General features: G+C 34.4%; 2 protein-coding genes across 2 annotated transcripts in view; one reads left to right on the plus strand and one right to left on the minus strand.

The window, feature by feature from the left end:
- LOC133180914 (uncharacterized) overlaps positions 1-21624 on the minus strand; it is a 157397-nt gene that overhangs the window by 81784 nt on the left and 53989 nt on the right. The window lies entirely within an intron of this gene.
- LOC133180915 (tumor necrosis factor ligand superfamily member 6-like) lies at positions 308-2995 on the plus strand. The gene is made up of 3 exons (XM_061315368.1): positions 308-1182; positions 1313-1348; positions 1483-2995. The coding sequence occupies exons 1-3, from the start codon at positions 612-614 to the stop codon at positions 1908-1910; spliced, it is 1035 nt and encodes a 344-aa protein (XP_061171352.1). The 5' UTR covers positions 308-611; the 3' UTR covers positions 1911-2995.

Here is a 21624-nt window from a genome sequence, read left to right on the forward strand (position 1 = left end):
CTTAACTATGCAGTGAGTATATAACTTCGTTGTAATAAATCTTTCAGGTAAGATAAAAAAAAATGCATGACTTTGCGTCAATTTCTGTCTTGTATGCAAGAAATTCAAAATTGTTTAGGTAAACGATGCATTATAAAGCAGACGATCAATGGCGTCACTATCAGTTGAAATGTTGCCATTTAAAAGCAGATAAGATTTTCACCTGCAGGTTTATATCGGTAATAATTTGATCTAAATGTTTAATTAGTCTGTGATCCCTGATTCGGGTTGTTTTCAGTGATATTCAGTAGGTTAAATAATCATACTCTTCTTCAAGGGTGAAAAGAAAGTGCAGACCTGGGATTTTTGAGAGACTAGGAAGCTATACTATTTACACTAATCAGAACTCTCCTTTTATTAAAGGTGATTCAACATTTTCATGGACGAGGGATTCCTTTACCGGAACAGTATATCCGATCTGAGGTCTTTATTGTGGTCAGAGGTTGCCAAGAGGGTTTTACACACACGTCACTGAGTTATTTAAATCTTCAATGAGACAAGACTTACTCTAGAATAACCACAATTTACACTACCGCAATCGAGAGGAAATATTGTGTCATCTCGCACTTATAATGAATCCGCCGCAAACAGAGGGCGAACCGAAGAGAAAGAGGTTAGAGTTTTCTATCTCTAGTGACGGGTCGGGGGAGACAGAATACAGCCAGGGGTATTATACCGAGGAGGCACGGGACAGTCTCACAGAACTTATCCCCAAAATGAACAGAACACCAAGTTGTATTTCAACTTTTACGCAATGTGCCAATCAGCAGAAACTAGACGATCTTTACAAGTCCTACACAAAATTGAAGATTTATTTCTGCGTATTGTGTGTTGTTAACGTCATTATCATCCTTCTCGTGTGTATCTTTTTCGCTGTCTTTTTCATGCGTTTCTCAAATGACAGTAAAGGCTTAGACAATGTGTTCTCAACTCCTCAGCGAAATGAAAATGATATGAAACCCGGTAAAGCAGAAGCTCGTCACCAAGTATTCCCGCTTCAAGAGAAAAAGCAAGAAACCAAAATCAGGTGCTCTATCCTCAAGCACAAACTAAATGCTTCAAACTATGACAGCGAAGATATGTGCTCACTTGAGGAAATGGTCGATTCGATTGCCAAATTTCTGAAGCCAAGAGAGTACAACGGTAAAATATGATAAAAATAATTTGGTAAAAAGTTTGATAAATGATTGCGTAAAATTTATTGACCCTAATATTGATTTTGATCAACAAAACTGTTTTTATGCTTTATAATTTTTTTTGTTCTTTGTTATAGATGTCTTGCATTTGACTGAAGGCACGCCACAAACAGGTAAAAATCTCTAATATGTTTTATTATTATCTATAGAGTTTTGATTCTGGTTTACTTCTATAAAAAACCTTTAGATAAAGAATCTGATTCAGTCAATAAAAAGCCATATCAATTGATATATATTTATGATTTAGATGGTTCAGATTGCTTCCTGAAGCAATGGATAAAAGATAAAGACAGTTCTTCTCCCATTTCGTCGGGCCTGAGTTTCAACAGTGAACGAGGGACCATTATCATCCCGTCCAGCGGGTATTACTATGTATACAGTCGTATTACATTCAAATACAACTCTACACTCGACGAAGAACAGAGGCAACTTTTGCAGTTGAAAGACATCAAGCATACCATAGAAAAAAGTCGAAATATGTCGAGCAAATACAAATCTGTACAATCTACGTCAGTCCAGTGCACTAAAACATCCTTTGTCCACAGTAGTTTCCTTCAGAGAGTGGTATATTTGGAGAAGGGTGATGAGCTCCGAGTGAAAATGTCCGACACGGGAAAGCTTCAGTACGACGAGAAATACAAGCATGAAAATTATTTTGGGGTCTTCAAATTATGACTGCAGAGGCAGACACGGAAGTTTTGAACCTCCTTGTATCCTTGTTGTCTAAATAAGGAACGCTTTCTCTTAAATGAAAAACATACTCAACTCTGGCTGTTTGCAGTTCGAGGAAAGCAAGCCGAGTATGGAAGAATACCGTCATGTTCTCAGCATGGCATTTTCAGGCACGTAAATCCACGTGCATTGAACAATATCTGTGATAAAACACTTTATGTCAGTTTCTGTGACAAACTCTATGTGCCAAAAACTGTCGACCATAAAATGGTCGCTCAAGACGAGACAAAACGCTGCAAGAGAATTAAAAGTGCCAGTATTATAATTGCATAAGATATATGTTTGTACTTTCAATATTCAACCTTAATCTCTTGAGTGGACGTTTAACTTTGTATGTAAGCTTTGCAATACATTTTACTTCGCTTGAATTGAGGTACATCAAATGTAAAAATATCATTGCTTCCATGTATGAATATTAACTATGTACACCATCCATAAACATGTAACCCGTCCTATGTATTGTGATGTTTCTTCATTTTATTAGTTAAAATGATTCATGATATAATAATGGGTATTTACTGTATTTGAAATATTTTAATTAACTTTCAAAAAGCTTCCATATGTTTACATGAATTCTCCAAAAAATATGTATATGCATATATATAATTGTATATTTTAAAATTGATAATGAAAAATATAAAAGCACAGCATTGTGAAACACGGAAAAATCGTGAATAAGTCACCACAATTGCAAACCTTACCAAGATCAACCCAGTTTCTTTTACTAGTCATTAGACTCGGAGTGCACACAGTGTAATTTAAATGCTCAATTTATCTGTTCTTTTCATTAATTGATCTCAGTTGTACAATGTGTGTCAGATACAAAATGGCTTCTTTAATTCATCGCTATTTAGATGTATATCTTTATGTTTTAATGTATGCATACATTCATGGTCATTGAATTGATATAATATACCGGTATTTGTTATATTGTTTTAATGTATGCATATATTCATGTTCACTGAATCGAAATAATGTACCTGTATTTGTTATATAAAATATTACCGATAATATGGTTGCAAATATAATTTTCCTTTTGTTTTTTATTATAAGATTCCATTAAAAACACAGTATTTTTATGAAAGCTGATCTATAGAAGTCGATTTTACGAAAATATGCAATAATACTGTACAATTTCTGAAATAGAGATAAGAACTTTTCGTTTTCATAAAAGTAAACTTTAAAAAAAATCAACAATGTAGAGTGTATCTAGGAAGAGACATCAGTGATGATAAAAGTATATATATACCCGGTAGACGGGTTAACAAGGCACAGCTTTAGTAGGTCGAGCTTTATGAATTTAAATGCTTTATTCCAGTACACTTTTGGGTATTCCCCTTAGGGTTTTTATGTCTCAAGCATCGATTCACAAGATAACCGCTTTAAAGGTATAAAATGACTTCATCATCCATGTCTCAAAAAAGACAGAATTAAAAGAATAAAGGCGATTAGATCTCGAGGAAAAGTTTAAAAATAACACTGAGAAGAACCTTTTTCTTCCCAGAGAAGAACGTCGATTAACTGATAGTTCTATAATACTTAACTATTCTATTCCCTCCAACTTTTAGAAGAGAACATTCCCTAAAGTCTATATTGCCTTCTCAGTTCAAATGGTGGTTTGTTTGTTTGTTGTTTAAGGGTACTTAACACAAACAAAAATTTGATGCATGGATTGATATATATTTTTTGACTGATTTTGATTTGAAATGACATAAATAATAAATCCGTAAAATATGAAGATATCGTAAGTTTTCTTTAGTGCTTAGATACGAGACTTTGTATCGCGCACAATTTTTTTAACCTTATGACAAAATCTTATGAAATTCTCCTACTATACCTGGTGAACATTATTCAGTTTACCAGTTTGAATATAAATCTATGAGAAATATTGCTGATCTCTGAAAAAAGTTTGTTTGTGTTATTTATCCTTAACGTTCCTCTCGAGAATTTTTCACTCATATGGAGACGCCACCACTTGCCGGTGGTGAGCTGCAAATTTTTACCTATGCTCGGCACTTAGGGCCATTGAGCAGTGAGGAATCTTTTTCGTGCCAGCACCAACTGCGACACAGGACCTCGGTTTATACGGTCTCATCCGAAGGACCGGTCTCCACGTCCCACAGTGGGATTTGAACCCGCGACGTAAGGATCAATTCCGTACTCCGCGACTCTAGAGCAGACGCTATTACCATTGCATCACGCGACCGGGCGACTCAAATGCTGGTGATGAGTTTTGTATGTAAAGAAAAAGAGCAAATTAAAAGTCATTTTCTGTAAGCATAGAAGAATTTAGAAAAAAGGAAATGGTACGTCACAGTTATGGCTCTTATTTTGTGTGTCTGACAGAATCACCATGTCTAAAGTATCATTAGGGTCAACTACAAATTGGAATGGGGTTATAAAAATTTCCGATCCATTTGCGACACTAAGTGACCCGTAGCCATAAAAGCATGACCAATGGTATTTTTATGAAATTGGCTAAAAAGTATAATTGCTTCAGTGTATTTCAACAAAATAGATTCCCTGTTCACAGATTTATATTGTATATAGATTTTTTTTAAAGATCAATCACTGTTCGTTATTTTCACCTTTCTCATTATAAAAAAAAAACGACTCTTAAAACATTAAGAATTCTCGGTTTCTTCCTTTTCCATAGTAGTAGAAAAAGAAAGCTGTCGAGAATGGACAAAAATATGATGGAAAAAAGGATTGTTCTGAAAGTAGGAAGTGTAGGTTGTGTATACATTTCATACAAATAAAAACTTAGTCAAATTACTGCGTTACTTAGAGTAAAAATATCGCAAATTTTCTGTTTTCATAAAGTGATAAATGCATTCGCTTGTTGTATAATCAGTCTGAATTTAAAGGAAAGTAAAAACAAACTATTTAAAAAAGTTAAGATTATTTCTTTCCAGCATAACCACCTTTTTATTAGTCCCCTACCGGTGAAACCGGAGGGGACTATAGGTTTCCTCTGAGTCTGTCCGTCCGTCTGTCTGTCTGTCCCACTTGGTTTTCCGCACTTTTTTCCTAAACACTTGCAGATATTGAGCTGATTTTTGGTATGCGAGTGTATCTTGATGAGTTACAGACGAAGTTTGCATTTCGTTCCGCTTCATTGATTTTTGACGGAATTATGACCTTTTCAATTTTTAAGGGTTTTCCGCGATTTTTTTCTAAACGCTTGGAGATATTTAGCTGATTTTTGGTATGTGACTTTACCTTGATTACTTATAGATCAAGTTTGCATTTCGTTCCGCTTCAATGATTTTTGACTGAATTATGGCATTTTCAATTTTTAATGGCAACCAGATTACACTTGCCGGTAGGGGACTAGTATTGCTAATGCAATACTCTCAGAATGCTTGTTTCTTTTAATCTTTTAAGTCAAGAAATGCTGTTAACAACAATTCGTCACTTAGCAATCAATGACCGTGCAGTTTAATCATTTCTAAAGAGCTGCCTTAAATGATTGTTAATCTTAAAAGTTCAAGCCTTTGATGACTAATAAATTAAATACATGTATACATATTAAAATGTAAAAATGCGAGAAAAACTAAGAGTGGCCAAAGTCCCGGAACACATAAAAATAGATGATTGCTTTCGTTAAATAATGCAAAATTTATGCAATAGACCGGGGGGAAAGCACAATTATTTAGAAAATTTTGAAGAAAGAGGTTTAATCTTTGTTTTATCTTCCTATCTAATAGTACAACTTACTGAATGTTGTATTAACAGTGTTAGTTTTATAATGTTTAAATAATTACCCATTACACAAAACGTGTTATCCAAAACTAGTGAAGATAGGACATTGTGGATTCAATTAGGAAATATGTGTAGTATGACAGAAGAGTTCATCTTAATTTTTATTTCCTTTTTATCCCTTCATTCCCCGTCCAACTAGACTTTTTCAAGAGGTGCGTGATGTTTTTATATTTAACGTGACGTATCTGGAAAATAAAACTGATTTATGTCAATATATAGTCTGTTGCTGTTAAGGTGTATATATCTGACCGGTATACAAAGGTCTACGAACTGTTCTTTCTTTACTCGAGTGTGAAAGTACGAATATATTGTAGTTCAAGGTAAGTACAGTTACTGACCGGCACGGTCAGTCTTCGGTATACAGGTATATAAAATCATTAAAATGCAACCAATACACTATATCAGGGAAGGTTGAATTACTTCCCTTTAAACCAGACCAAGTACATGAAAAGGATATGAAATCCTCATGCGCGGACATAACCTTGGAAATCTCAGTTAAGAAGTGGAGAAATGACCAAATACAAAATTTGAGAACTTAATGGGTTAAAAAAGAATATAAATATTACTAAAGAGAAAGAAAGAGCAATTAGCAAACATGTGCTCAGTGATAATAGCTACATAATTTACAAAATTTACAAAAACTTTTTGAATCAAGATTGAAAAGAATTTAAGTCTTGCAATTGAATAAAGAAGAGGTTAAAAGGTAATAATATCACTTTTAAATTTCAAACCTCAAATTGTGCAAGACATATCAAAAAGTGGGGTAACTAATATCAGATAGCAGCCTCAACTGTGTTGCTAATATTTTTTAAAAAATATACCAGCAAGGGTGAGATGTGTTTTATGGGAAAGAAAGAACTTATTTAGAAAATTGTAAAGTGATAGCAGATGACCTTTAAATGAATTTGTGAAGATAACAATAATCGAGCTCACAGTCCAAGGAAGGAACCCCTTGAAACACCTGAGGTGGGATCAGGTGTGATGGCGGAATAAGTATTCCCGATCATCCGATTAATAATGAATCAATGGACAATCATTTACTTACTTCCAGAAGGACAGTAAAAACATCAAAATGAAAAAAAAATATGAAGATGAAGAACAGTGGTCGATCTCTAAGAAACTTCAAATACAAATTTTTAAACAGGGCATAAACAGGAACCCACGGAAATTCCAGATTCCAAACTCGATTGGGATTTCAAGGTGCCCTTATTGACAGATGCGGCCAGGGTGGATTAGGTGCCTAGGAGGAGTAAGCATCCCTTGTCGACCGGTCAACCCGCCGTGATCCCTATGTATTAATCAGGAAGACGGAGTAATCTATAGTTAAATATAGTATAAAAGCAAAGGTCTTCCAATTGGTATTAAATATATCAGTCGAAATATGACCAAATGATAGGTCATATTTGCTTATAATGTCCTTATGACGACTATAGAATTTAGAGGGTTATTGAAATCACTGTAGCATCTACTTATCTGTCAGTAGCCTGTCTTGGTGTAAAAATAGATCGCACTCAGAGCATGCTCTTGAGTATCGAATAGGTTGGGAGAGTAAAACGCCATATGCAGGTGATAACGGAATATTACTATATGAATAAGGAAAGTTGAGGATGGAAAAAACTGGATATCTCGTTTGTCATACAGTTTAGTTGTTAGTTGGCTTCTATCGTCTATAGTAGTAAAACATCCAAATATGAAACAGATGTGACAGACTCTGCGGGGTGTTTTATTTCAAGTTCACTAGGATATATCGAGTCAATATATGAATGGAGGTAACTCTTTTTTAATTGATACAACATCGGCAATTTATCTGAATGTCAAGTTGAAAGACACAGCAAATACTTTCTTGTTTCTATGTAAAAGTTTTTAAAAAAATTAATTCTGCTTCATAAGAAAATAAAAATAAAAATAAAATAGAAATAAAAACAAGTCGGCTAATAAAGGAGCACAATTAGTTTCCATCGGATTTCAAACTGTTTGTTGGAAGATCTGGCCCTTGAAGACTGTAACATGAATGTTGTCAATGAGGAACTTCAGCATCCTTTTAAAATCAACTTCAGAGTACTTTTGTGTAAGATCAGAGTGATCAAAGTTATTTTTTTGATGACTAATTACAAAATACGAAAATTTCTGAATTCATTTTGGTTGACTATGATAACAAAAGCCTAATTTAAATTTATCGCAACGAATGGTTGTATAAAGAGTTAAAAAACTCGTACGTTTTGTAATGATATTGACTTGAGAAATAAATGGTGATTTTAAGTTTTGTTTTTAAGTTTCCACAAGTTTTTAAGAATCCACATCCGATTTACACCACTTCTAGAATATGCTTTAGCACAGCATGTCTGAAGTTTTTTCTTTACAGCAGTTAATATTTTTGTAGGGACTAAAGACAGGGGCTTGGTAGATCATTTGTTGGACCTCACCTTGCTTGCATGGAATGTTAAAAGTATTAAACACTGAAATGTGATAATGAAGAATTTAATTCTTCGAAAATGAACTGCAAGTATTTCAAGACATAGAATAAAAACTAAATTCTTCTAAAATGCAGTTCTAATAATAAGTCATACAAAGACTATATTGTTACAAGCCTTGTCTGCAGGACCACAACATATTGTTCATTTAGTCTTTCACCTCCAATTTCGTGAAAAATGGAAGGATAGATGGTTCGTATTTTGAACCATTTATCCTTATTGAACCGAGGAAAACTTCGATTTTGGCACAGCTGTTTTTCATATTCAGTGATCACGCTTTCGTGTTGATTTCAGAAAGGTACGAATATTCCTTGACGTTCTAACAGCCAATAAACATTATGAAAATAATATTTTCTTATGAGAATTTTTAAATAACTACAGAGTTCTGCTTTTTAGCTCACCTGCGCCGAAGGCTCAAGTGAGCTTTTCTGATCATATTTTGTCCGGCGTCCGTCTGTCTGTACGTCTATAAACTTTTCACATTTTCGACTTCTTCTCAAGAACCACTGGGCCAATTTCAACCAAACTTCCACAAAGTATTCTTGGGTTAAGGGAATTCAGGTTTGTTCAAATGAAGGGCCATGCCCTCTTCCAAGGAAAGATAATTACAAATTACTGAAAAATTAATAGCATCTTTTAAAAATCTTCTTCTCAAGAACCACTGGGCCAGGAAAGATGAAACTCATGTGGAATCATCCGCAGGTAGTGAAGATTCAAGTTTATTCAAATCATGACCCCCGGGGGTAGGGTGGGGCCACAATGGACGATCAAGGTTTTACATAGGAATATATAGGAAAAAAATCTTTAAAAATCTTCTTCTCAAGAACAGCAAAGCCATGATTGGTCATATTGATATGGAAGCATCCTTAGGTAGTGTACATTCAAGTTTTTTCAAATGATGACCCCGTTGTGTAGGGCGGGGTCACAATGGGGAATTAAAGTTTTACATAGGAATATATAGGAAAAAATCTTTAAAAACCTTCTTCTCAAGAACAACAAAGCCTTGTTAAGTCATATTGATATGGAAGCATTCTCAGATAGTGTAGATTCAACTTTGTTCGAATCATGACCCCCAGGATTAGGGAGGGGCCACAATGAGGGATCAAAGTTTTACATAGGAATATATAGGAAATTTTTTTTAAAAATCTTCTCAAGAACAGCAAAGCCATGTTTTGTCATATTGATATGGAAGTTTTCACATGTGGTGTAGATTCAAGTTTGTTCAAATCATGACCCCCAGGGGTAGGGTGGGGCCACAATGGGGGATCATAGTTTTACATGGGAATATATAGAAAAAAACTTTAAAAATTTTCTTCTCAAGAACAGCAAAGCCATGATTAGTCTTATTGCTAAGGAAGCATTCTCAGGTAGTGTAGATTCAAATTTGTTCAAATCATAACTACCATGGGTAGGGTGGGGCCACAATGGGGGATTAAAATTTTACATAGGAATGTATAGGAAAAATTTTTTCAAGAACAGAAAAGCCAGGTTTAGTCATATTGATATGGAAGCATCCTTAGGTAGTGAAGTTTCAAGTCTAATCAAATGATGACCCCCCAGGGGGGTAGGGAGGGGCCACAATGGGGGATCAAATTTTTAACAAGGGAATATATAGGGAAAAATCTTTTAAAATCTTCTGCTGAAGAACAGCAGTCATTTGTTATATTGATATGGAAGCATCCTCAGGTAGTTTAAAATTCAAGTCCCCCCCCCCCCCCCATTCAAACTTCTCAATACTGAACTGATTTTTGCTTTTCCTAGCCAATGTGCTGAGGTGAGCGATGTGGCCTGTGGGCCTCTTGTAATGATATCAGTCTTTAAAATTGGATTTCCTAACCTTTTTCGTGGTCTTTTGTGCAAAAGAGTATCACCATCGATATTTAGAATCCATTAACACAGATTTATCACGAATACTTCCGTATAATACTTTACAGTCTATTTTTCACTTATAATTATCCATTGTATTGACACTGTATATAATTCCCTAAATCTTTGTAGCTTGAGCGGACTGACATTGTTATTTTTCCTTTGTTGTGAAGGATAAGATGCTATTGAAGAATGATTTTAAGAGAGTAAAAAAGAGTAAGCGAGGGGAGTAGTAATTAAATATGCTTGTGGAATAGTTTGTTACTTCATCTATTGTTGGTAGGACTGATACTGGATGCAGGTCGGACTTAGTGTTGCACTTTGGGCCCGTTTCATGATGCACTGTTTCCATTTCCATCGAGGATAAGTTTGTCTTGTTTGTTGTTTAACGTCCCTCTCGAGAATTTTTCACTTGCCGGTGGAGAGCTGCAAATTTTTGACCTATACTCGCCACTTAGGGCCTTTGAGCAGTGAGGGATCTTTTTCGTGCCAGCACCTACTGCGACACGGGACCTCGGTTTATACGGTCTCAACCGAAGGACCGGTCTCCACGTCCCACAGTAGGATTCGAACTCGCGACGTAAGGATCAACTCCTTACTCCGCGATTCTATAGCAAACACTCTAACTTCTGCGCCACGCGGGCTCGAGGATAAGAAGCGAATATACTAATTCGCTAAATTGTACAGTAATAGTCTTTCTTTACAAAATTATAAGTATCAATTGTTATACAATTAAATTACATGCGTGTTCATTAAAGCTATTTTTATTTTCATGTAGTTATTACACGCCGACTCATTTTTCTCTTTAACATCGGGCTTGCCATACACTCTGGAAGTCTCTATCAATAATATGATCGGGGACTGACAAGACATCGTCGGAAACCCACGGTCGGTCTCGCTTCTCTTACCTCATCGGAAACCCACGGTCGGTCTCGCTTCTCTTAGCTCCGGGGTAACCGACCGTGGGTTTCCGACGATGCTGACAAGATTGATATGTACATTTTGCTTTTAAATCAGTGATCACAACTTATGTGTTCTTTGTCACTTAAATCAAGTTTTGATTGAATATTTCACTATTGACGTTTTATAAAATCCTAAATGATTGTTTGTTGTCAATTTCATCAAACTTTGCCAGTATCGTAGATCCACCACTGTACCCACCAACGTATACTCTCTGTTTTTCTATTTCACGACTGTTTATCGAAAGCGAAAGTAAACTTTTAATTTAACTTACGATAATGAAATCTTGATAGTTTACGGACATCATCATATATTACAGTTTATAAGTATTATAAACTGAGTTTATACCAGGGAAACAAACAAACTCATTCACTTCCTTAATGTGGCCCTTGGTGGAAGATTTCCCCATAGCTGGCAGCATCTCGATTCCATTAGTTTTACAACAGCTATTATAAAAATTATTCACTCGACATTCATTTTATTTCTGGCGTTTTTATTCCACTGGACTAACTGCTTTTACTGGACTTTTTACGTGACTACTACATGTGTTTACCATGTGTTATTGTTGTGATTATGAATTAGTGATCCGTGTCTTTGGATTTTGACCCCGCTATGAATCGCACTAGATCACTATCCAGGGTTAGAAGGGCAGCAACAGTAGACGTTGACGACCCTAACAATTGGACAATTGATAAATTGAAAAATGAACTAAAATTGTGCGGCATCGATATTAACCATTCTATTCCCCACAAAATACTAGTGAAACTATGGTTAGATAACAAAGGCAAGAAAGATTTATGTACCGTTGGGGAAACAATATATATTGACTCTGCTCAGAAGAGACCAAGCGCAGGAAGAAATGAGAATGAAAACATAGCTCAAAGAACCTCCAATATAACGGAACGAATTGACGAACTATCCGCTTCAGCCTTTGCTGAAACTTCTGTACCTCATGGAGGAGCCCCTACTTACACCAATGTAAATGCGCATGCGCCAACGGAACCAAACATAGTTCCGGAGAGAAACATAAATACTGAGAATTCTATGTTGATGGCGACGGCGTTCGCATTACAGGAGACAGTAAAATTGATACAACAGACGCATAAAGATAAAGAAGAAGAAGACTATTCATTACGCAAATTTTATGAAAACCGAAGTAGTGCACCATTCGCAGCTGGATCTCCAGACCATTTAGCGGCTACCCAACTACACCCGAATTTGTTCAAAAGTACCATGAAAGAAACGAGTGCGAGCGGCTTCCCTTCTGCGGACTTACAGCACGTGATGGCAGTATCACCTACAATCCGGAAAGAAATCATTTCGGGTAAGGATGTTAACATGTGTAAACTCCTGTTGTCAAATTATGTAGCCCCTAAAACAAAGAAAGAAGAAGACAAGGACGAACGTCTTAACAGAACACTATCCATCGGCGAATTTGTAAAGGCCTTCACCATATATAAATCAATCATGGTCGAAACCTTTCCTCAAAGAAGTAGAGAATTAGACGGATATCTATCACACATCATTGATGTTTATTCCACTTGGGGGCAACAATTTTACGAGTATCATAAATTGTTCTCTGCCAAAGCTTCAGCAGCCCTCTTACAGTACCATATTAAAGTAGATTGGGCTTTGGGGGACCCTGACCTATTAATGAGAGTCTGTGCAGGATCTAGTGTTACGAAGTGTGAAAGATGTGGTTTGACAGTTCATAGCACACTGATGTGTAATGTTAAAGAACAGAAAATTCAAAGGACAATGAACAGAGATGTCGACATGCATGGAAGGAGTAGAAGATATCACCAGGGAAAAGAACTCTGCAACAATTACAACAGCGATAAGGGCTGCTTGAGAACAGAATGCAAGTTCCAGCATGTCTGTGTTATCTGCTTCCAGGCACATAGTGCTATGAAATGTAAAAGGAAGAAAATAGAAAATTCACCTCATGGCAGTGGAAAGAACAATGCAGAATTACAGCCTTCAAAATGACTAGAATTCAAAGCTTCAACACCAATAAATATTCATCGGTTGGGAAGTGAATTACAAGAACATCCTGATAAATCCTTTGTACATTATTTGATTGATAGTCTAACCAACGGTTTTGACATTCTGATACAGCAAGAGGAAATTTGTAGCAGTAAAGAATGTAGGAATTTGAAATCAGCTCGCGAAGACCCCCAGACAGTTGATAGTCTCATAAGGGCTGAAGTGGAGAAAGGTTTCGTCATAGGCCCTTTTACATCCTCTCCATTCATGTTACATAGAATTAGTCCTGTGGGAATAGCAGTTGGAAAATATTCAGGAAAGAAAAGGCTTATTTTAGATTTATCTTCACCACATAATGACCCAAATCATGAAAGTATCAACAGTTTAATTGACAAAGAGAAATGCTAAACAAGAAATGTTAAAATTGATGATGCTATTCGACACATTCAAGAATATGGAAAAGGGTCAATTTTGTGTAAAACAGACATTCAAGACGCTTTCAAGCAAATTCCTGTATTGCCTGAACAGTGGCGTTTTCTGGGTTTTAAATGGAACAAGAACTATTATTTTTGTGTAAGATTACCATTTGGATCTCGATCTAGCCCTAAGATATTTGATAATCTTTCTCAAGCAGTGTGTTGGATTGCACAGCACAACTATGGTATCCATACAATTTTGCATTTGTTGGATGATTTTCTTACAATTGACAGGCCCAAAGGAGATGGAGAAAGAACTATGCTGATATTAAAAATGATTTTTAAGAAGCTGGGAATTCCTATATCAGAGAAAAAGACAGAAGGTCCGTCGACTCGTCTTACTTATCTCGGTGTTATTCTGGATACAGAGAAAATGCAAGCCATTTTACCAGAAGAGAAAGTACAGCGCATTGCCAATTTTATTCATGATCTTTTAAAGAAAAAGTCATGCACAAAATTAGAACTTTTACAATTGTTGGGGCATTTTAATTTTGCCACCAGAGTTATACTACCAGGCCGGGCATTTGTAAGCTATCTAATAAGTCTATCCACTACAGCGTAAGCTAAGGCCTGGTGTAACGTAGAATATTGACCCGGGGTTCATTTTTCAAAGTTGAATATTGAATCCGGGGTGCTTTTCTCCGTTGAAAATTGAGACCAAAAGTCGTGGTATTTATCCCCGGGGTCATTTCTCAACATCTTGGTAATTTATTTTTTCGGCACTTATAACATAAACGCGTTGAAAATTGACCCTGTTGAATATTGACCCCCGACTACAGCGTTTTGTCCTTTGTTCGATCTGGATGTTGTTATACATGATTTATATGTACGTGTAACTACTAATATATTTATCAATTTCATAATTTGAATTTCTTCTAGCATAATAATAAGATCGATATCGGACTGAAATCATACCGAAAATACGGTTTTGTTCAATACACCTTATATCTTATTTTCATTGTTGTCTTTGACATGTTATTTAAGAAGAACTACGTATTGTACTAGAATGACCAACTAAAGGACCCTTTTGGATAAAAATGTATGAGTTTATTTTTTCTCCAAATTTGGTACAAGATGTGGTAGAATTTTTTTCCTGTATCGATTATACAGCTGAATATACTGTCATGTTGTAAATTTTGAATTTACTGAATGGCAGTAGATACAAAATTTTCAACATGACGTAGTTGTCAAGTTGTAAATTTTGTATTTACTGCCACCCGGTAAATTCAAAAGAATAGCAAAATTGTACAAAAAAAAATAGTTTTACAATATTAACCTGCATTTATTTAATACCTAAATTTTAATAAATTGATTGCGATATAGGTCTGTAAAACAGCAGAATTCATATCCATGCACAACTTTGATTTTCCTACACATTTCAAGGACATCTAATTAGCGATCTTCTATAGACATGATAGAAGAACTTATATTTATTTTTTTTCCGGAAATCCAACTTATACTCAAAGGTTTACTCTATAAGGTTGGAATTCCTCAAAATCACGCTTCAGTCTTTGAATGGTCTTTACATTTCAGTACAGGAAGAGAATTGGATTTATTCTATCTATGCTGGATTCTTTAACTTCAGGAAAGTCCTTACAAACAAAGATACATGCAGGTTCCAGCAAATTCTCTACCAATCCCCTATCTTTACTTCTCACAAAAATATTTACTGCTGTGAAGGAGAAACTTAAGACGCACTATATGCTTCAACCTATTCATAAAATTGTGTAAATCATTTAAATTATGGATTTTAAAATATCTTATGAACTCTTGCATTTTTGAAACATTTAAAATCACTACTTTTCAAAGTCAAAAACACAAAATGCATGATTTCACACCACTTTATGTAGCCATTCCTTACGATAAATAAAGATTAGGTGTTTTGATATCAAAAAACACCTTCTTCAATAAAAATGGAACTTGGGAATTTTCCTGTTTCGTAACTAGTCATTATACAATTAATTTGTTTTAAAAAAGTCTGCTTCTACAAACAAGTACTCTGTGATGATTGTTAGAAATATGAAGAAGTTCCTCGTTCACAATACTATGTAGTCATTGAAGACCAAGTCTTCCAACAGGCTGTTGGAATTTTGATGGGACATAATATCCTCCTTTATTAGCAGACCTGTATGTTTTTATAATCCTTAGAAGCAAACTATTCGAATACTACTACATGAGAACAAGAAAAATCCTGTAGTGGACTTTCACAGGGATATATCGACGACGTTTTACCAATTTACAATAATTACTTTTATTCATATGTTGACTCGATATATCCCAGTGAACTCGAAATAAATGGCACCACAGAGTTCACAATATCTGTTTCATATTTGGGTGCTATACTGAGACGATAATGGCCAACTAACAACTAAACTGCATGATAAATGAGATGACGTCAACTTTTCCATGAAAATTAAAGACAACGAACAGTAATCATGTTGAAGGGTTAATTAAACAATACAAATTGTCAGCAAACTTTTACAACATCAGAGGTGGGATCAGATGACATGGAGGAGTAAGCTTTCCTGTCGAGAGGTCACACCCGCCACGTGTCCTTTGTCATGATCGTGTAAATGAAGAAATACGCAGTCAGTTCAGTATGAAAAATTCGCCCATCAATTTGTATGAAAGACGTTAATCAACCAACCAAACGACAGAGTGTTTTTGCAAACAAAGTCATTGTATCGACCATAGAATTTGCAAAATGTTGACTGTACATGAGATCATTGATACCCTTATATCATCAACTTATTTGTTCGAAAATATAACATGCTCTTGTATATCGAATCACCAGGGAGACACAAATCCGATAAAAGTAAGTTTGTAGATGTCAATGAGAACATTTGCTTGTTTCATTCTTATTAAAGAAGCAGTTGTCTATGATGTCAAATAGTCTGGGTTTCTTTATTTATCACGGGGACTGGTTGTGTAAAGTGTTGAAAAATCAACATTTCTTATTTATTTACTATTATTCCATAATCACCTGCTTATAGTATTTATGCATCCAAACGTATTTGATACGCAACAGCATGCTCTGAGAGGAAGGGTACTGGCAAATAAGATGATGTTTCAGGAATTTCAACATCCTCATTTAAAGTCAGCATTTCGCAAATTTTATATGGGCGTTATAATGTCATAGTTTGCGAATACAATCTTTCATTGGATTATATTATTGCTTATACTTTTTCATACCCATTGTTAGGCCATTGTTTAGTAACTAAAACTCTACCTGATCAATACATAGAGCTCATGGCGGGTGAGACCGATCGACAGGGAATGCTTACTACTCTTAGGCATCTGATTCAATCTCTGGAGTTTCCAGGGGTCCGTGTTTTACGTCTTGTTGAAAAATTTGTCAAAAAAAAAAACTTTTTGAGAATTTTGAGGTCATTCACTGTTTGTTATTTCCACCTTTTTCATTTTGGTTGAAAATTATGCATACCGGTATATCTTGTAAGGAAAATTCAGTAGGTTGATCTAACCCGTGTCTCAACTTATAATATACCGTGGAAAGGGTTACTTCTTTTTAAATTATTTCATTTCATAGAGAAAGATTACCAAATTTCACATCTAAAGTATTTTAATTAGACCATGTGCCCTGTCATTTCTGATTTCATTTAATATGTTTTGGCAGTCATAGGACATCAAAAAATTTTATATGATGAATTAATGAGAAGTAAACGAGAAAGGGTAGAAATTATGGAATAACAAAATAAAAATTAGGTGTCATTTTTTTTAACCGTGGGGTGCATTAAGTATGGAGAGTCTTAATAATATACAAGGGCTAAAGCAGTTGTGTAAAATTAATAAAAGTAGCTCTCAATTTTCAAGCTGGAAATAGTATTCAATAAGTATGAATCTGATTATATTTCCTTTTTTATTACGTTTTGTAGAATATCCCTTCACCGTTATATAAAAATACTAGTACTGTCTATGGTGAATATACATGTATGCGAAACGTTCGCTACATATTAGTGAAAAATAGTACAATATTGATTGCATATTGAATAGGGCAATTGAACAAAAGTTCATTGACAAGCAAAATGACCAAAGAAAGTTCAACAGAGTGACTTCTTTTTTTAGCTTTCCTATTCGTATGTATTAAAGGGAACAGTCACCCCGTCCCCCCCCCCTTCACCTGGTTCCTACGGACACGCTGAAATTTAAATATCTACATATGTTATATACTTATATGTAGATATACTTATAATTTTTGAATAAATTAATCATAATTGTAAACGTCATTTTAATTTAACGTGTTTTTATGCTGTTGAATTTTGACCAGGTTTTATGATCAGAATTCAACAATCCGGCTCAATTTTCAACAGCCTAGTGTCTGAATTCTACGCTGATGGTGTCAATATTCAACGTTAAAAAAAGCCCCCCTCCCCCCCCCCCGGGTCAGCCTAGTGTCTGAATTCTACGCTGATGGTGTCAATATTCAACGTTAAAAAAAGCCCCCCTCCCCCCCCCCCGGGTCAGTTTTAAACACGGGTCAAAATTCAACGTTACACCGGCTTACGGGATCGCCGGGATGAGCGGATTAATCATCGGATGGTAACCCAACAACTGCCAATATAAACATTACGTTTTTCAAATTAAACCATTTTCAAATTAAACCAGTTCCCCGTCTCGGAAAATTCATGTTGATGACGCTGGGTTAAAGTTATATAAAAAGCAAGGCCCACGAACCATCAAAATTGGCTTCATCTCAAAAATTAACATGAATTTCATTGCACATAGTGTAGTCTTCAAGCTTTTTATAACCGTTTTTCTGTTTTCGATATTTATTATACTTTTTTAATAAGAAGTTTTGCAGATGGGAAGTGTTTTGATAGAAAAAATGCAAGAGGAACGTCATTTTCTTGTAACGTAACATCACGTCGAATGCGATAGATATGACAATGCGACGGGGCAGTATTTTTAAATCCTTAAATAGTTAATATCTGAATTTACCAAAGATCTAGGTCTAACTACATTGAAATCAAATCAGTGGGGTAGAACTAGTACATGTTGGTTGAAAAGACTGGTTTAAATTAAAAAAAAAACAAAACAAAACAAAAAACAAAAACAAAAAAAAACAAAAAAAAACAAAAAAAAAAAAAAAAAACAAAACAAAAAAAAACATTGAAACAATTTAACCTCTCGTCAATTTTGACACCTTACCTATGGAAAATGTTCACTCATTAAAAAAGGGGAAGGCTTTTAAAGGTGCATAGACACAGATTTGAAGTTTATATTTTCTCAAATTTTCTGTATAATATCACAACTTATATGTTGCTATAACATATCACATGAAAATAAAATAAAAAACTTATTTAATCTGGAAATTATTGAAACTACGAATTTCGGGAGGCGTTTGATTAACACATCCTTGCACTTTCACAATTTTTAACTTTATCCTTAATACTTAAGAAAAGTAGCAATTTTGTTGTGTATTAATGAATAATATTACATCTATAATCCAGAAAATTCAGAGTAAAAAGATGTGAAAGCAAAACCCACTCGCTTAAGTATTGTCAGCCCGTGCTCAGTGTTGTGTAGTTGTGTATAGAGTTCAACAAATTGAATACACCCGTGAAACGTAAACTGTTTTTGTAAACAGGGCACGAGCTCTGTTATTGTTAATGTTTACGTTTCACCGGGTGTGTTCAATTGTTAAACTCTGCACACACCACTGAGCACAGACTGACAATACTGGTGAGAGGATTTTGCTTTCTACATTTCTACTCTGAAATTTCTGTAATATAGTTTTAATATTTTTCATTAATAAACAACAAAGTTGTTACTTTTCTAGAGTAATAAGGATAAAGTTAAAATTTGTGAATGTGCAAGGATGGGTCTATCAAACGCGTCCAGAAATTCGAAGTTTCAATTAGCTTCCAGATAAAATAAGATTTTTATCAATGCTATAACAACATATAAGTCATGAAATTATACAGAAAATTTGAGTAAATATTAATTTCGAATCTGTGTCTAAGCACCTTTAAGGAAAGCTAATACTTTGTGAGACAAAGAGTAACTTCACTGCCTCGCTGGTGTGCATAGTAATGCGCTTGTAGGTATGTCAAGCAGCCAACCTTGTTGGGTAAATGTTGCGATGTTTAGCATATTAAATTAAGGTATTCAATGTATAATAAAGGCATTTTGAACAATTTTGAATCATTTTAAACTAATTAAAAATACATTGCTAGATAACGATGAAAGTGAAATGAACCAAATTCACATGACTGATAACATGTAAGAAACTGGTCATTTTGCACTTTAAAAAAATTTGAAGAGTTATCTGCCCTTGATGCAAAGGAGAAAATTTCAATTTCGTAAAAATATCTGTGGTAAATGATTAAATTTATTTCATATTTTAATAGAGAGGGTGTATGCATATTTTCACCAAAAGCTTTTTATGACATTCAAATTACTTTTTGCAATATCTTTATAACACATGCATTGCCCATAGACTTCAATGTAAAATTCAAAGTGCAATTAATTTGACAATAATCAAAATTTTGTAAATTCCTTCGGTGAAGTATTTTTATTTCATAACACCTTCAAAATGATACCATAATTACAAATATGGGACCATTCATTTATTAGATACAAAATATGGTCGTTATACATTGAATACCTTAAAATAAAAAAAAAAAAATAATAAATAAAAGGGAAAATAATCAAAGTAACAATAAATGAAGTGATAGTATTGTGAATTGTAAGTTAAAAATACAAAATAATCTGGAGAATGTTGTTCCAATTAAATGAAATGTGCGTAATGTAAAGCGATATCTTGAAACCAGCCGCCTGAAACTGAGGTTAAGCAGTGTTATACAGAGGTGATTAAAAACCTGCTTTCCTTGTGTTTTAAAAACTTTTTAAATGCATGTAATAAAATATCACAAAATAACATTTCTGAACTTCTTGTATAACAGTTATTTCTTGTATGTTTAAATTAAATAAATAAATTATCCCGACTCTCTGTACTTCTGAGTACTTTGATGTAATTATTAGAGCAGTAAATATGAATTCTGGTGCAGGCATTTCGGAGTAAAATGTATGGTGGCATATTTATGCCATCTACAATGTTTTGACAACATAGAAAATCGCGTCAAGTCAAGATCACTATCTCGATAAGTGATTTGATTTGAACATATTGTTTAGGTGTTATACCACAAGGATCGCACACAAGTTCTTAATGCTTAGAACGTCCTCTCCTTTATGATAATTACACTAAATAAAGTTTGAAAAATTAAATACAATGGAACCAAAGGTCAAAAAGATTATCTTATTACATAAACTATGCATGTTAAAAAATATATTGAATGTTGTATGTAAACATGAATCTAAATAACTTATAAATCAAACACTACCTCTTCAGAATTGCAGTCACGATAACTGTATATAAATAGATGACGTTCTACGGCGTGCCTCGCCCTATTTCTAATGAAATACGCTGTTCCCCTCTGTTGTTGCTCTAATAAGTAAGTACTGTACGCTTAATTTCAATGAATTTCAGTTGGTCAAATGTGTTCAAACCGTTTTATGTTTTCAGTAAAATAAAATACGAGTAAATTAAACAAAGGCGTTTTTACTTAATTACATGTAATCTTGCAATTAATAATTCAATAGAATTGCTATTCAATTTAATTAACGATTTGTTTTCTTTGTCAGGGATAAATACTTGACTTTGATATTATTATAGGCAGTTTAAAAGAAATGAATGACTATGCATTAATTGTTTCACGATATGCCATGCCTGTAACTCAGAAAAGATCCCACAATGGAAATTTTGAATTTAGTAAATGGGTTATTTTGCTTCATATTTAACAGAGAAAGTATATGAAACGGTTTATATGAAAATCTTTATCTGTAAAACTTAAGTTCTTCCTATATGAAAATCCTAAAACTAAATTGATTTCATAGCAGAGATGAAGTGGAAGAATTATTTCAACAAACTAATACAGAGAATTTATGTCCCCCGCTTCAGAAAAAAGAGGGAATAAATGGAAAAATTTTGCAGATGGAGAAAGGAAAAAGGTGACCTTTGACCTTTCAGCTTTTGGCCTTAATGCCATAGAAATTTAAAGTTTAGATTGTCATCCTAATTTGCTTAAAAATCGGGGACAGATTTTATTTATTTTT

The sequence above is a fragment of the Saccostrea echinata genome, unplaced genomic scaffold (assembly GCF_033153115.1).
Source record: "Saccostrea echinata isolate AGI-Se365-2 ecotype Australia unplaced genomic scaffold, CSIRO_AGI_Sech_v1 ptg000008l, whole genome shotgun sequence".
NCBI lineage: Eukaryota > Metazoa > Mollusca > Bivalvia > Ostreida > Ostreidae > Saccostrea > Saccostrea echinata.

Excerpts from the sequence above, each read along its gene's own strand:
- LOC133180915 (XM_061315368.1), top strand. The coding sequence starts at position 612 with ATGAATCCGCCGCAAACAGAGGGCGAACCGAAGAGAAAGAGGTTAGAG. Across the intron at positions 1,183-1,312 it reads GAAGCCAAGAGAGTACAACG|ATGTCTTGCATTTGACTGAA; the intron begins GTAAAATATGAT and ends TCTTTGTTATAG. Across the intron at positions 1,349-1,482 it reads TGAAGGCACGCCACAAACAG|ATGGTTCAGATTGCTTCCTG; the intron begins GTAAAAATCTCT and ends TTTATGATTTAG.